Source organism: Oryzias latipes, chromosome 24 (assembly GCF_053564925.1).
Source record: "Oryzias latipes strain Hd-rR chromosome 24, Olatipes_Hd-rR_3.1".
Classification (NCBI taxonomy): Eukaryota; Metazoa; Chordata; class Actinopteri; order Beloniformes; family Adrianichthyidae; genus Oryzias; species Oryzias latipes.
The window spans coordinates 3,960,984-3,977,419 of NC_136260.1; the positions used below are offsets into that span (position 1 = coordinate 3,960,984).

The 16,436-nt window shown below is 39.6% G+C and overlaps 1 protein-coding gene across 3 annotated transcripts; it reads left to right on the forward strand.

The window, feature by feature from the left end:
• Window positions 1-513: 513 nt before the first annotated feature.
• Window positions 514-9,165, forward strand: LOC111947120 (transcription factor 7-like 1-A). Of its 3 annotated transcripts, XM_023953315.2 has the most exons (7): window positions 6,698-6,828; window positions 7,425-7,656; window positions 7,834-7,943; window positions 8,034-8,163; window positions 8,250-8,357; window positions 8,441-8,615; window positions 8,855-9,165. In XM_023953315.2, exons 2-7 carry the CDS (start codon window positions 7,432-7,434, stop codon window positions 8,950-8,952), a joined length of 846 nt encoding a protein of 281 aa, XP_023809083.2. In that variant the 5' UTR covers window positions 6,698-6,828; window positions 7,425-7,431; the 3' UTR covers window positions 8,953-9,165. The 3 variants fall into 3 exon arrangements, with proteins under 3 accessions (XP_078799016.1, XP_078799015.1, XP_023809083.2); XM_078942890.1 differs by lacking the exons at window positions 6,698-6,828; window positions 7,425-7,656 and adding an exon at window positions 514-643; XM_078942889.1 differs by lacking the exon at window positions 8,441-8,615 and having other exon boundaries at window positions 6,697-6,828.
• The last annotated feature ends 7,271 nt before the right edge of the window (window positions 9,166-16,436 follow it).

Below are 16,436 nucleotides of genomic sequence, written 5' to 3' on the forward strand. Positions count from 1 at the left end.
GAGAAAGTTTAGTTCCGGATAAGTTGGTTTCAAAGAAGAAACACATTTGCTCAATAAACATGTCGATTTATGTGGTAACGGTGAGTGTAGATTCTTTGTTACAATTTGTGATATTTCTCATATAAATCTCTAAATCCAAATGTTTTTCAGCTGAACTTCTGATGTAACAACCTGTCATTAAACTCCAAAGTATCTTGTCACCTCGCTACATTGAAAACTTTTGGAAAGGATAAAAGAAATATTGGCAGCCCTCCCCTTTGTATGATGCTGGTACGAACTAACAGAATATCATTTTAAAAAATAAAATATATAAACATCATGAAAATGTGCTGCTAGTGTCATGGTTTGAGTTTGTTGTGTCTTGTTTTTCGTTTTAGTTCTTGTTCTGTCTTGTTTGGTTCTGTTTCCTGTTTTATTTTGAAAGGTTTCCTGTCTTGTCTGGTTTCTTGACTTTTACTTCCTTTGGTCCCCATCTGCCCTGATCATGTTCACCTGTGTCTTGTCTGCCCTGTCTGTATTTAAGTCGTGTCTCTGCCTTCCTCCTGTGCTGGTCCATTAGCGTTTGTTATGGTGTTCATGTCATCCTGGCCTGTCTAGTCCATGTTCCTGTTTCTTGCCTCGTCCATGTTTCATGCCACGCCAAGTAAGTTTTTGTTTCCTTTGTCATCCTGCTCTGCAGCGCTTTTTGTTTGTTGGCCATTAAACCCCCTTGCCCTTGAACCGTTTTGCCTCCCGTCTCTGCATCTGGGTCCTACCGGCTCTCGAGCCACCCTGCACCGTGACAGCTAGCCTCTCTATTTTAAAAGCAGGGGCTTTATTATATCTCCCAGTCTCAAACATTTAAGAAAAGCTAAATCTACGTTGGCAAAGCACAAGGAAACACAAAGTCACTTTTTTCTGTCCATTTATTTTATTACACTCAAGATTACATTAGTGACCACGAGTGTTTTCAAATTCATAGCTGTTTACAGACATTACAGTAAAATACCCCCCAGTTTAGAGGAATTCATTACAGTGTGTTAATAAAAAGATTGTCTCACCCAGTTATGACGGTACAGCTGATTTAGGGTGTTTGGATTAGCTTTTATTGACAATTAAGAGGTAACAAACAATGTGGCTTGTTCACATTTTTCTGTTTTATAACTTGTTAGATGAATTTGTAATTTCTAAACAGCAGAACCAGAAAATGTACTTATAAACAAATTGAAATCAATCAGCCTAGAAATAAACAAAAAAGACAGTAATTCAAATAAATTGAGGTCAGTGGATTAGGATTACTGGATAAATTTAGAATGAATAGTAGATGGTCTCTAGAGCATTTTAGCTAAATATTCTGTGCTGTCAGCTTGTTTTTGTTACTGTACTCGGCCATATTTCTGTGGCCATTTTTCTTACCGTATTCTGATTCACACTAACTGGGAAATTACAGTAGTAACAAGGGCAATTTCCACAATGCATTACTTTTTACAATATTTTCCCACAATTCTTTGGTTTTTAAATACCGTAATGCTTTATACAGTATTTTACTGCTGACACTGCAGTAAAATATTGCTCAGTTTACAGAACTCTGTTATAATGCAGAATTACCATTCTGACACCTTTTTTTTAACATGTTCTTGATAATCCCAATTTAAAAAATATGTATTCTTATGAATTTATAAACTGAACAATCCAATCAAATTCCTCGATAAAAGTAGGTGTTGCCCGCTGTTAAATATTAAAATCTCTCAAGTTTGCTTTCAACTGGTTGGGGTTTTGCCTTCCAAAAAGCTCACTCCTGATTGGTCAAAGTGCTTGCCATTGAAAAATTGACTCAGACCCATGCAAACCAGTCCCTGTGTACTGACGATGTCTGGCTCAAAAATGGCGGGCCGGTATAAAATGGATACATAATACTGAATTTTGATGAAGCCCAGAATTAAACCATTTTCTCTTAGTTTGAGAACTTATTTTATTTGATTTATATAGTTTATTTCCAAAAAAAAAAACCACTAGAATGATTTTTGGAGAAAAACTACAAATGAAATAAGAGATGGAGGAGATGGAGAAAACATTCCAAAGCTCAAAACTCAAAGTGACTGAACACAGAAGGACAGAACAATAGGGTCCAAAAAAGAACAAAAAAAGACAAGATCTAAAGGCAGTCAATTCAAGCTGCGACCATTACTAAACCAGAACAGAACAAATGTGACTTTAACCAACCATGAACATTCAAAGGGAGGAACAGAGAACTTAACTTTAAGCTCTATTCAAGTATCTCGAGGGGCCTTTCTTCTTCTTTGTTATTTTTGAATTGGGAAACATCCAAAATAAAGAACACCCTGCTTCAGGATGACAAATATGAATTAGTATAAGCTTCAAAACTGGTCTACAGCAATTAATGGCCATCAGAATGTTTGGGACAAAAAGCCTCTAAATATCCTCCACATAGACCAAGAAAAATAAATAAATGCAGCCGAAGAGCTTGTAAACAATGGCATAAATTGGAAATTTCACCAGTTTTAGCCTCTATTCACTGATAGCTTTTTCAAGCAAATTTTAAAACCTTTTTGCATCAAAAGCTTTTAAAAGAAAAAGCTCCATCTCTATCTTTTAGCTCATATTTCCATATTTTACAATCAGAGCATTTTTTGTTCATTGGACTCTTGTCCAGATCTTAATTTACCAGATTTTCTTTCAAGCTTTTTACATGAAAGTTCAAAGGAAAAACTATTTAGATTTTTTTTGTCATATGTTTTTGAACTTCTGATTAACATAGACCCAGCTTTATAGGGACACCTTGCTGGTACCGGGTTGGACCCCCTTTTGCCTTCAGAACTGCCTTAATCCTTAGTGGCAGAGATTCAACAAGGTTCTGGAAACATTTGACAGAGTTACTGCTTTGCCAGGTTGCCAGTTTGTTGAAAGGCCACAAAATCATAGACCTAGACTCACTAATTAATCTATGAAGCATTTGTTTGGACTGTGGGAGAAAACGGTAGTTCTCTGAGAAAATCCACACATGTATGAAGAGAGCATGCAAAAGATGCGTAATGCATATAGCTGTAAACGTCAAATGTATTCCAGTCGTGGTCCTTTAGTTCCAGTAAAAGGAACTCTTTAGCTTCAGGGTGAGTTTAGTTCAGGTATTGTTTTTTTTGTGTGTGTTTGAAATGGGAAAAGTAAAGGTTGCATAAAACCCCTGAGACCCACACCCAGTTTATGCTTCGTTAATTGTGTCAAATTGTTCTTTTTTGAAGAGACCTGTTTAATTGTTATCTTTATTCCTCAGTTATCTTTCAAACTAATTGTCATCAGACAAGTCTGTCAAATCCAATGTCTCTTCTCTTTCTGAAAGCTTTTTACTCTGCTGGATGGTGAATAATCTTATGCTGTAAATCTGTTTTATTACTCATGAACACTCAACTTGTTTTATGTGCACTTAAGAGTATCAGATAATGTTTAAAGTCGCAATGATTATATTTTCTTTGAACAGTTTTGAATCAAAGATGAAACGTACTTAAACATCGATCTAAAACTTAGCACTTACCATAAACCACTCTTCTGTTTAATTTGTTTTCCCTGCTTTCAAAGGTCTCTTCTAAATCAAATGACTCAGTTACCTAGGAGTGTCCTGATGTATGACAAAAGAGCATTTACTTGGTACGTAAACATCAGAAGGACATAATGAAAGAACGAGCCAAAGCTGCCTGAAGAGCTCCTCTTATTGCAGATGAAATGAAGCAGACGACATGGTGAATTTATTCAAAATGTTAACTTGTGAAGATGGCCAAACATCATTACCTCCATTTATCAAAGGAAACATGAAAACAAATCACTCCTTTGATTGACTCTTTTTGACTCAATGTTTCATCTAGTTCCGTCTTGTAGAAGACCATGTTTGCATGGGTTACTTCAGTGCAGATAAGGTTCCACACAGGCTTCTCTGTCACTGCTATTTACCTAAATTCGGTCCATGTACACGTGTAGCATACAAATTTCAACAGAAATGAAGTCTGTGATGCTTCCACTCAGCTGGTTGATATGAGCAGCCTTGTTCTGATGAGATGTCAGAGAGCCTGCCAACAGCTTCCATCTCATCATTATGTCTTCTATCAAAGGAGGAAAGACTTTGGAGAAGAATTTACAGATACAAATTGTTGTAACGTAGCATAAACACTGGCTTGACTGTCAGTCAGGCTGAAAATGATCAAACTTCTGACTTTTTCATGCACACTCACACATATACAACCGCAACATAAAGATTAGGAACAAATGATCAGGAAAGGACGACATACACTCTATAACTAAAAGTATTTGCCCCACCCCCATTCCTAACCCATAGAGGTCAATATGATGTGGGTCCACCTTTTGCAGCTATTACAGCTTCAACTTCTGGGAAGGCTGTCTACAAGGTTGAGGAGCATTCTTCCAAAAGCACATTGGTGAGGTTTATAAACGCCTGGATCTCAGTCTCTGCTCTAATTCATCCCAAAGGTGTTCTACTGGGTTCAGGTCAGGACAGATGACACCACACCCCCTTCATCCCCAAAGGGGCTGGTGAGGGTCTAGGGATTTCTAAATCATCTGCCCTGTGTGCTCTGGGTCTACAAAAATGATGATTAGGAATGCACTCAACCACTATCACCTTCATACCTTCCATGCTTTCTCATTTTTCCCCTGATTCGCTGGTATTTATCCAGCTTCTTATATTCCTTCTTCCCGAGGTTGCCATCAATTGGTATTGCCACAACTGATTTTTTTTTGTTCTTTATCCACAACGGCAATGTCAGGTTGGCTTGCATTTACCCTCGTGTGAGTCTGTATGTGGAAGTCTCACAGGCCTCATTCATGGTTTCCAGGAGCCTTTGGGTGGTACTTCACTTAAGCCTTGTAGTTGGCATCGGGGTTGCTTATCGTTCATTCTAGCCATTGATTTATCTTTGAGGTCGCTAACTCGCTCAGCGTAAAGGTAGTTATTGGGGCCTTGTTCCCAATTTCTTGTTGGGAGTTTGATACAACCTCCTCTCTGACCTGGTGTTCTGGCTTTCCCGTGGTGTTCCGGTTGTGTTTTTCAATCTCAAGTTGTAACAACGGTGGCTGTCTGTGGATGTGGAACATTTTGCACTACAAGTTGCAAATAAGTTCTATAAAAACAGAAAATATGATTTTATACATTTCATTATGCTGATGCTACTATTTTATTTCAAAACTCTACTTTGAAAGGAAAGATAAAAAAAAAAAATACAAGAAATATTTGAAAGATAAATGACTTATTACAGGCTTCTGTTCCATTTCTAAGTTGGAGAACTTGCACAATATGTGGCTGACTAAATACTTTGACTTTGGCTGATTTTTTGGTCCCGCTGCATAATTTGTCCGTTTTTTATGTTTTACAAAATAAACATGAAAACTTTAGCTTTACCTTTGATGGATTTGTACATTCTTACGGTGCCTGATGTCAACAGCTTAGTGGTCACTAGGTAACAGACACTCAGTGGCGGTTTCTACACTAACTTACTCCCTGGGCGAGTAACCCCACCGGCCCCCTGCGCACACATACAAAATTTGACAACATCCTTTTGTGTTCCCCATCTTTTATTTGGCCATTTTACACAAAAAATGCATGAATTTCATAAACTCGTATGACAGGGGGGTCAAACTCAGTCGCACAGGGGGCCTAAATTAAAAACACGCTTTAGGTTTTGGGCCTAGCAACATAAACATTTACTGAACGCACTAAAGCTAAACTTTTACACCTTTTAAACATTTAATACTGAACTTTTTGAACATAAATATCAATAAAAACAGACAGGAACATTAACCCAGAATAACTAAAGTTAAATATTTTTCTCTCCATAAAAATATATTCTGTCAAAATTATACAAATATGAAGATGCAGCAGAACAAAACAAACATGGAAGTATTAATAATAAGAAATAACAAATCATGTCTTTCTGTTTTCCTTGCTCTTTTATCATTTTTTTAGAGCTGGACTCCTGGCATCATTTTAAACAATCAGAGGGACTGAATCTAAAAAAAAAAAACTGTTACTGTGAATATCATTTTTATGTCTTATAAAACATTAAAAACTAAATCATAGAACTCATCAGTGGGATTACTCCAAAAATATTTGGCATTTCCCCTAATAGTGCAACACCAACGGTAAAAATCCTCCAAAAAACCTCAATACATTCATAAAAAATTATCTTTATATAGTTTATTTATGATCTCATAAAGTGCAGCTGTTTTACTGCGTTACCTGCTGTCTTTATGTCACACACTGACACCAACTGAATAATAATAATATCTACAATAATATCTACAACATGAACTCATTATATATTACATTTATTTATTACAATTACCATATCAATCGCGAGCAATTAACATCACCCAGTGAGGGCCCTTGGGCAAGTCTCTTAATGCTACTGCCTCCCGAGCGCGGTTCAGCTGCAGCTCACCGCTCCAACAGGGGATTGGTCAAATGCGGAGAAGAATTTCCTCATTGTAGGATAAATAAAGTATCAATTATTATTATTATTTATTACATTTATACGTATTTAAATTTCCTGCAGTTTTATTGCCATTCACTAGGGGGCGACAGTGTGTCTTTTTGATGCAGAACGCACCTACATTTAAAAGATATTAATATTGGTTGCCTAGGCAACACTCAGAAAAGTTCTAAAGTAGGTGTTGTTGTTTTTCTTGATTGTTTTTCTTCAAAAAGGTTCTAGACATATAAAATACTTAAAGCAGTGCAAGAAGTCCAAACATCGTCACAGTTGTGTTGCTGGCATCTTTACCTTCACCTTCACCTTCATCTTCATCTTCATTGAGAGAAATTAGGTAGAAACATGAGTTTAAATCATTTCCAGACCTGAGTGACTTCTGGGCCGTCTTTATTGTTTTAATTGTCTTTTTTTCAATGTTTATCTTTGTTTAAACAGGTTTTAAATCAGGACTGCTGAACTTTCTCTGATTAGGAGAAATTAACTTTAGTGTAAAGACGCCAACTCTGATTTTACTCCAATGTTCATCTAGTCTGCCTAAAAAATCCAAAGATCTTTATCAAAGGACAACTTGGTTTTCCAAAAACATCTAATTATTTTGCATTTGTATTTTTATCAAAGATCCATAAATGTTTGTTTACAGATGGAAAACTTGTTTGCTTCAATTACTTTGTACAGTAAAAATACTTAAAATAATATGAATCCTCCTAATTTAGTCAAAGTTTGGTCACTTCTTCCATTTGTGGATCACTGAATCCAAAAATCTACTTTGAGGCTTTTTGCTCTTTAATCTGGATGGTTATGATAGAAAATGTTCATTAAAGCATCACATGAGCTCAGAAGTCACTGAATGGTTGAACCTGCAAACGTTTGATGGATTTGTACTGAAATGGTGAGAGACTGAAAGCTGCTGTGCATGAATGTTTGCCACAGATCCAGAATGAGTGATGGACCGAGCTCTGAACTGTTCACTGATATTAGAAGGATTATTGAGGGGATGGAGTGGGAGGAGGTGGTCTCCATGCTGATGGAGGTCATCGAGGCTGAGCTGAGTCAAGCACCACCTGCTGAACCTCCAGCTCCTCAGCTCAGCCTTGGTGGGTCTCAGAACCTCCCCAATGCATCGTGGTTCCATCCTCTGCCTCCTGGCAGCATGCAGGGACAGGTAAGAGTCTAAGCAGAGGACAGCGTCCATCACTGTTCTCTCATGCAGACTCTGGTCAGAGCTTCCAACCAGTCTGAGCTCTGGTCAGCAACATCTACATGTAATGACAAGAAAGATGCCACCTGGAGGAAGTAGGATGTGACTGCAGGTGGAGTCATCTGTTCTGTTTGTCTGCAGGAGGCCAACGCTCCACACTTGATCATCTACCCGATGTATGTGGTCCATCCTCCTTCCACAGTCCAGCAGGTCCACCAGCCTCCTGCTCCTCTGAGCTGCTGCAGCTCGCCGTGAGTTTCCTCTGCAGCTTCCAGTCTGCAGTCAGATTGTCACAGAGGCAGCATGTCAGCTCTCAGCTCACCTGTTCTGTTTGTCTGCAGAAGCAACCAGGAATACATTAAGAAGCCTCCCAATGCCTTCATGCTCTATTTAAAGGAGCAGAGGGCAAAGGTCAAAGCAGAGCTGAACATCACCAACAGCTCAGCTCTGAACAAAGTCCTGGGTGACAGGGTAAGAGCCGGCGGCCATGTTTGATTTTCAGAAAGATCTTCTTCAGGTGTTTGTTCAGCAGCTGACAGGATGTCTTCTGTCCACAGTGGACGTCTCTGTCTCCTGACAACAAGGAGAAGTACTTCCAGGAGGCCCACCAGGAGAGAAAGCTGTTCCAACAGAGGCATCCTGGGTGGAGCAGCGCTCAAAACTATGTAGGTGTACTCTGCACACTCACACACACACAAATGTGTGCAGTCACTGCAAAGACACTTGGTTACATGGAGACTGTTTATAGGGAAAGAGAAAGAGGAAAAGGACTGGCTATACTGCTGCTACTGCTGCTGCTGCTGATGCTGCTGCTGCTGCTGCTGCTGCTGCTGATGCTGCTGCTGCTGCTTCTGCTGCTGCTGCTGCTGATGCTGCTGCTGCTGCTGCTGCTGCTGCCGCTCCCCCTTACGCCAGAGGTGAAGGTGAGACAGGAAGTCAAGGACAGTTTGTGTTCCCATGATGGAGGAATCAGGTGGTGGATGTGATCAGAGCAGGAGTCTCCAGACTTTTCAGGAAGCTCCTCCTCTCTTGAAAGCTGTGCTTCCTTCACAAATCTCCTGAAGCTTCACTTGTTCTGTCACACAAACACCTGAACTATTTCACGCTCACATCCACTTCTTCATTTTACATCAACTCAAAGAGTTTTCTTCCTGCGTTTCAGAGTCTGGACCTGGAAACCTTCACCAGGCCAAGAGGCCATGCAGAAGGCCAGAAAACTCAGGCTCCGCCCCTCCTCCTCCACTGTTCTCACAGACTTAAAACCAATGTTTTCGTACAAAGTTCAGTCATTTTTGTAGATAGTTCTTTATTCAAGCTTATTTTTAGAAGCTGCTTGTTAACAGCTTAACACTTTATTGAGAATTGTTGTTTATCTTTTGATATTTCATTACATTGTTATTTATGACTGTTCTGTTGTTGTGGTCTTCTTTTAAAAAGACTTTGTGAATTATTAAAAATTAATTTTGTAAAAAAGAATCTTAGGAACCCTTTTATTTCTTTCATGAAAAAGCCAAAGATCTTTAGAACATGTGGTTTTTTGTTCTTTAGGCTGACATTAAGCACAAATGAGTGAGTTCAAAGTAAAAGAACAGTGTGAGGTTTTCTTATTTTTTAGACTGGATCATCTCATCTTTACAACTTTCTCAAGCAACCTGCTTTCTGAAAAACCTATGAAGCAGAAACCTGGTTTGCATAGCAGGATAGGGGATTAGGTAAAGCTGTTTCCAGAGTTAGACTTCTCCAGGACCAAAAAAAAAATCTTCCTCCAAGAAAACTTCTAGATCCTAAACTCTGCAGACTCAGTGTTGAGAGGAGCAGCTGGAGGAAAACCATGATGATGCTGCAGAGTCAGAGGTGTGGATGAATAAAAACAACTTTGTTCTTTTTGGGTTTTTTTGCAATAATGGAGTTAAAGCCAAGACTTACAGGAGTTTTCTTTGTATTTGCTACTATGTTAACAAAACCAAACAGTAAAAATGTGCCTCACAGATCCCTCTGTAAATGGGATTTAACACAGAGAAAACAGCTAATTAATAACCAAAACAAAAATGATTCAGGAATCATCTGAAAATCAGACCAAGCTTCATTATGTATCAGACCCATTTTCACATTCTTATTATTTTTTTTACTTTAAAACAATATTAAACAAAAAGTAACTGTCTGGTCAGATGTTCTGGGCAGTGCCATTAAAAAGGGCTTCATGCTGTGCACAGAAGCTCACAGGACTGTCAACGGCAGCACGATATCCACCACATTAAAACTCGACTTTTTCCATGGGACTCACTTTATTCAAATATTTTTAGCCTCTAGTTTAACACCACAAAGATTTTCATTGCATAGAAGGCACAGTTATGCCTGATTTTGAATTCATAATATGAAAACAAATGAGGAAATTAAAACAGCATCATTACAAAATAGATTTAATAATGCGGGAAGCAGAGTCTGCATTCACAGGAGCCGACCTGAGAAGTTCAGGGTCACCACGATGAACAACTAAAAGCTAGGACTTTACAAGACCCAGGAGATAAATCTGAGCAGCAGAAAAAGCATTTTTCTTCTTGAACACATGTTTTTCGTGCACCCCTGAGTAAAGGTCATAGAGAGATGGAATAATGCCTCAAGCATATTCACTGCTGAGCAATTCGTGAAACCCCTTCCTGCTCATCTGCAGCATCGTTTATGATGGTGAAAACATGTCGTTTCTGTGAGGGGAAGCAGAGTTATTAGCTCCAGGATTATGACTTTCTAGGATTTAATGAAGACATATCTGCTGCAGAACGGTTCCTGGTGCATTTTTGAGAATTTACTCAGCAAAAGTATCATTTCCCTGTAAAGCAGCCATACTGAAATCACTTTTGTAATTTTATTTGATTTTTTTTTGCATAATGAGCTACAAGAAAACAATATTTAACAGTTAGAACAGACTTGCATGTTAAAACACAGCACGTTAAAACTTGGCCTAGTTTGTTTGGTGTTTTCTATCTTTTTCAACACAATGAGAATTAATATTTTGATTTTCTAATTAAAAATATTATACTTATACATCCACATTCTTTTCAGGGTTGCAATTTTCAGACTAGTTGTATTTAATTTAGTGTAAATGTGACCAATGTCTAACTAGCAGCCTATCAAACTTGAGCTTTTTTAAATGATTATGAGATTACAGAAATGATTTACCAAAACCACATTTCCAGTTTAATGAGGAGATGAAGGTCACAATGTTTCTTACTTACATAACACTTTTCTTCTTATAGCTGAAACAGAAAACACACTAGTTAGTCAGGTCTGTAATGTAGACCTTTCTTTCTTAGGCGTACCTTATTATCTAGTGAGCTTTTCAATTATACAATTTTATTTTTCCCAAACAATACAAACATTGCTGATGTTTTTTTTATATTATTGATCCATTGTCCACAGCATCTGTAACTTAATCTAGCACACTTCAGGTGAAGGTAGGACACCTTCTTTTCAAGTCACTTGTGGACCACCAGATGTTTCTGAAATATTCCTATTTACATGCATATATGCTTCTGACCATTTGCAAAGACATCTTTCTACTCTGGCCATCCCCCAAAAAGCAGATTGCCTCCCCAGCTCTCTATTAACGTTGTCCTCAAACTCTTCATGATGAGAGTGACAGCCTGTAAAAGTCAGGAAATTGCTGAGTTTACAGAAAAACATGACTCATCCGAGTGCAGCAGCAGCCCCCCCCCCCCCCCCACCGAGTGTTTCTCCTGGCAGCTGTTCAGCAGAGCTGCCTCCAAGCTTAGAGGTCAGAGGTTTGATTTGATACTTCTTGAGTTTTAAACAGTGAGGAGGTAAATGAACACATACGTGTTGTTGCTTCAAAATTTGAACCACAGCCCTAAAAATGTCCATATTTTGGCATATAAATTGGACCCACAGACATTCAAATGAGAATCTAAAATGTTAAATACCAGAAGAACAAAGGTCTGAACCACCAATGAAAAAGAAGCAACTGTTGAACATTTCCTGACCACATGCAGATGAGGGATGCTTCTAAGACCATAGACCATAATAACACTACATATCACCAAAAAATCCAAACATCAGCACTTATGAAAGTGGACACTGTTCTCCTGGTTCTGACTGGAGGAGTCCTGTACCCGCGACCTGAGGGGAGTGGGCTCAGTGGATGGGAAACCCTACCACCTGTCCCCTCACACCACACACTTTCTGTCTGGTGCACAGTTGGATTGAAGGACCAGCCTCACTGTTGCCTCATCTTCTAACTTTTTAATACAGCTTGTGTGATAAATAGTCAACAATGGATGATCTGTGTGGAGTGAAGCTCAAAATACAGCTCTACTGTGATCCTGGGCTCATCAAAATCATGAAAAAAAGGCTAAGCTATTCTGTGTGAAGAACCAGAGTTTAGAGAAATGAGCCAAAGCAATCATAGGTAAAAAATGTAAAATTGCGAAAGTGTGGCAGCATAAAACAAGATGAAAGAATCAGCAGCATGTACAGACTTAACATCATCAAAAAAAAACAAAAAAGAAAAACATCAGCTAGAATGAACATCTGAAAAAGTTTGAGACTTTCTAGCCTAGATCCTGCCTCCTTCTGTGGGTCATTGGGTGGAAACAACCCCCCCTGATACCGAGCTTCATCAGGACCTAGTCAACAGACACTTCCAATCATCTGTAACAACACAAAATGAAGGAGGTGCAATGATCCAGCCAAGGTCAGAGTTCACCTGTTTGAGGTGCTGTGGTGGGACAGAGCAGAGCTTTGATGTTGGTATCTCCCCATCCACAGGTCTCATTCTGCATGCAGCCCCACCCTTCAGGTGTACACTGATCACCGGATGTCATTACGGGATATTTCCAGATGCACCTTTAGGGCGCTCATGCAAAGTCTGTACATGCACCACAGCTCAGGTCAGATGCAGCCTCTGCCTGACTTTTTCAAAGTGAAATGGCTGAAGTGCGAACAGTTCCTCTAAGCTCACTGAGGTTGAGTCGGCGCAACGACTCAGTGGCGAACGTCCCACAGAGAAATCAAACCCAGGCGCCTTAAAATCAGCTATTAGAATCAGAATGCATGGGGCATAGCAAAGTGCTGTGGTGGGGCGCGTCACCGTCTGCAGAGACAGCAGGGGTCCTGCGGGGACACTGACAAGATTTGCTTTGAGGTTCCAGTCATGTCCTTCTACAGCACCAGACGGCTCTCAGAGGTTTCAGACACCTTGGTCTGCTACAGGACGTGTCAAGGAGAGGACGGGGGTGACGTCTTTCAGATTCCTGCTTGTGCTAGCCCCCCCCCCCAAGCCTCACCTTTTTAGAACTGGGCTCATTCTTTACACCTGACATTGATCTGCACATCAAACCACAGCAGAGTCTCGCGCCCCGCCCCTCAAACTGACACAAACGATTTGTTGAGATGTGTTACCCACAGCTGGAGGTGCTGAAAACCAGTGCACCCTCCCCACCCGTCGTCTTCCAGCTGTCTTTCTGCCTCCAGTGTTACCACTCCGCGTTAAAAACAAGCCATGTTTTTGTTTTGCTCCTCACTTTTGTGGTATTTGAACACGCGACCAAACACAGGCACCACACACAGATAGGCGGGTTTTCTCTGTCAGCATCCATGTGGAGAACAGAGCTGAGGGAATTCACCACTGTGGGGGTCACTGCGGTTCACTACCATGATACTTTGGTGTACCTCAATTCAAAAGCATTTATTCCCCAGAAATCATTTCTGTTTGGAGCTTTTGCAAGTTCAAATCTTTAGCTTTCACATAAAGTAATACAAAAAGATTTATCATTTATATTGCGGCCACTTTAAATGTTGACTAGCTGGAACTTTATTAGCTGCTTGTGTGAAACATTCCAAAGTCAGGCAGAGGAGCTTCTGGTCCGTAAGAAAAACTGTCTCCACATGTCCAGGAAAACTTTTTGTCTGTAGATAGCTGCTCTTCTTCGGTTTCCTCACGGACTCTTTTTTATGCAAAGAATGTTTCCAAATACCTTTTTCATTTTTGGTTTTTATTTGCTTTTAAGCGTTATGCTACTGTCAAAGACATCTGTAATTGTGATGGATTCTCCTTCAACTTAAAACAAATCCTATATATTCTGATTTCTGAATGAAAAGTGTTAAACACTATTTTTGGTTTGTTTGGCTGCTTTTTGTTCTCTTTTCCTGTCTTTTCTCTGCTTAGGGTCTGCAGGGTCTTCTGGGAGTCGTGGGACACTGCCGGTGTTAAACCTCCAAACTTGAACCTTTCCGAAGAGGGTGGGTGGCTGTGATTTACCGTGTGCCATGTCCTGAATCTTTCCCAGGGGATGTGATTTACACTGTGTGATGAGGTCTGAATTGAGACATAAAGCTGCTGAAGTTTACAATGCTCTCTGCTTGGTTTCCTATCGGCAGATGTTTCCGAACATGTCAACCTCAGCTTAAGACAAACCAGTAAAGCTCCCCTGCCTCTGTAACAAATGGGATCCAAATTTCCTCATAACTGTTCTTGTAAACGTGACTGCTCCTAAAATGCAGCAGCTCTTGGTTTTGTCCCGACACCCCCTTAGCAATATCTCGCCGTGCATAATTCAAACTCAGGCAGACTTTTAACGAGGTGCTAAAAATCTGAACATGTGGCCCACTCAGCGCTGGATCCTGGAGCATAAATTCTTCATTGTTTTTATGAAAGACGTCTGGTTGAGGTGTTTATGTTTAATGCAAATCTTGAATTGTAACTTGGTGAAATAACAATGTAGGCGCTCAGATCATACAGCATGAATAACTGTCTTGTGTTTTTTTGTCTCCTGACATAAAGATCAACACGGTTTCAGCAGCTCGCCTGTTAGCGATTAACTAGATTGAGTCTCAGAGACCGAGGGCACCCACTTTATTCTTTTATTCTGTGCGATTTATCTGAATGCACGGTGAATTTGTGTCTCAATGCATTTTGATGCCCCCTCCTTTATCGACAACCGTCTCGCTGCATGCCTATACTGTCATTACACTGTAGTGCGGCTGTGAATGTGTGGCTCATCAGATGGCTTTTCTTTAAGCGGCACATGTGTGGGTGTACCATCTCAATACAGCGCCAGAAAGAAATCATTCCCTGCTCAGACGCTTTAGCCTCCTGCTCCGTCTGAGAAACTAACTAGACAATATTGTCTGAGCTCATGACGGTGGGTGGGGGGTCGAGGGCAGCAGCCTGCATGTCTCTGAAGCATGAAAATGATTCCATGTGCTACACGCTCCAGCGTCTGTCTGCATGAGAGTCTCTACACCTTCAATAGTAGAGGGCATGCCTTCCACAAGATGAGAGAAATGTTGTGACAAGTGTGTCAAGGATTTTCAAGATGACTCGATCTGTGAGCGTGAGATGTCGGCAACAGCAGCAAAGACAGTATTCTGTCAAAACAGGCTAACATTAGCCTGATTGGGCTAATAGCCCAAAACCTTGGGTTTTGGGCAAAAACAGGTTGTAGAGAACACTTATACAACACGCAAGGGTAAGGCAGGGTGAAGTAGGTGAGACCCGGGCAGGTCAGAAGGATTCTTCTTTCTTTCTTTCGAACACCCAAAACCCTACAGACTGTGCAAAGGCCCCTTTAGTGCTGTTCAAATAATACAGACATGCTCCTTGCACAGAGAGTGATGGAAATTAGACAGTCAGAGTAGTTCTTGCAGGCGTACTACGGGCACCTATGAATCACATGCACACCCCATGCGTGCACATCTGTGCAGCATTAGTAAGGAGCCAGTACTGACTTACTAAACATGTGAGTGTGGCAAGAGAGCACTGTACGACAGCATCACCAGTAGACTCAAAATACGTTCACGTTGAATGAACATAAAAAAATTATGGAAAGGATTTCCACATGATCATATTGCGTTACTTGAACAAAAATGAATCATATTGGTCCAATTTAATGTATTTAGGTTCAAACTAATACATTTAAGTTGATTCAATTTAAATACAGCAGTTGCACCCAACTTTAAATTAATATTGTTGCTCACTCTAAAAAGAAAAAAGTTGATCCAACTTAATTGAATCACTTCAATTGGTCACACCTAAGTAAATTAAGTTTATTTAACTTAAATTTCTATTTTTTATTTAATTTTATTTACACATCTGTAATTGATACTTTGTTCCAAAGTTACAACCAATGGGTCTTTTAATTTTCACATCAAAGACATGAATCATCCAGCAAAGTCCCACATCAAAAGACAGGAGCTCAAAAACCGCGAACTCTGTGTTAAGTATTGGAACATTAACAATTTGCCACACAAGGGGGTTGGTCATCATCCTCTACCAAACTTTATCTCATGGTGCAGAAAAAAAAATAAACACAACAGTTTAAATAACTAGTTAAAACAGAGTAAAACAGCTAGACAACAAACCCATGGACAAAAACTCACACTTAAACCCCGATCTGCACAGATAGACAAAGAAAATGGAATCCCACAATTCCTTGCGATTACTAATGTATCCAATTTAATGGTATCATGTTGGATCTACATGATTGAAATTAGTAACTTTTAAATGGATTATTTTTATGTACAATCTACATGATTCATTCACGTAAGATTTACAAACATAAAATTTTCTGGTTGAAATGACAAGTTACATTTTAGTAAACTTAATTGGCTGGTAATTTCCTTTTTTTGAGTGCATGTCACAAGTGCAACTTACATAATTTATACAAATACTTGACAATACTACCCGTATGACAGTTGAACATTCTATTTTCAGTGAGTCTTAACGGAAA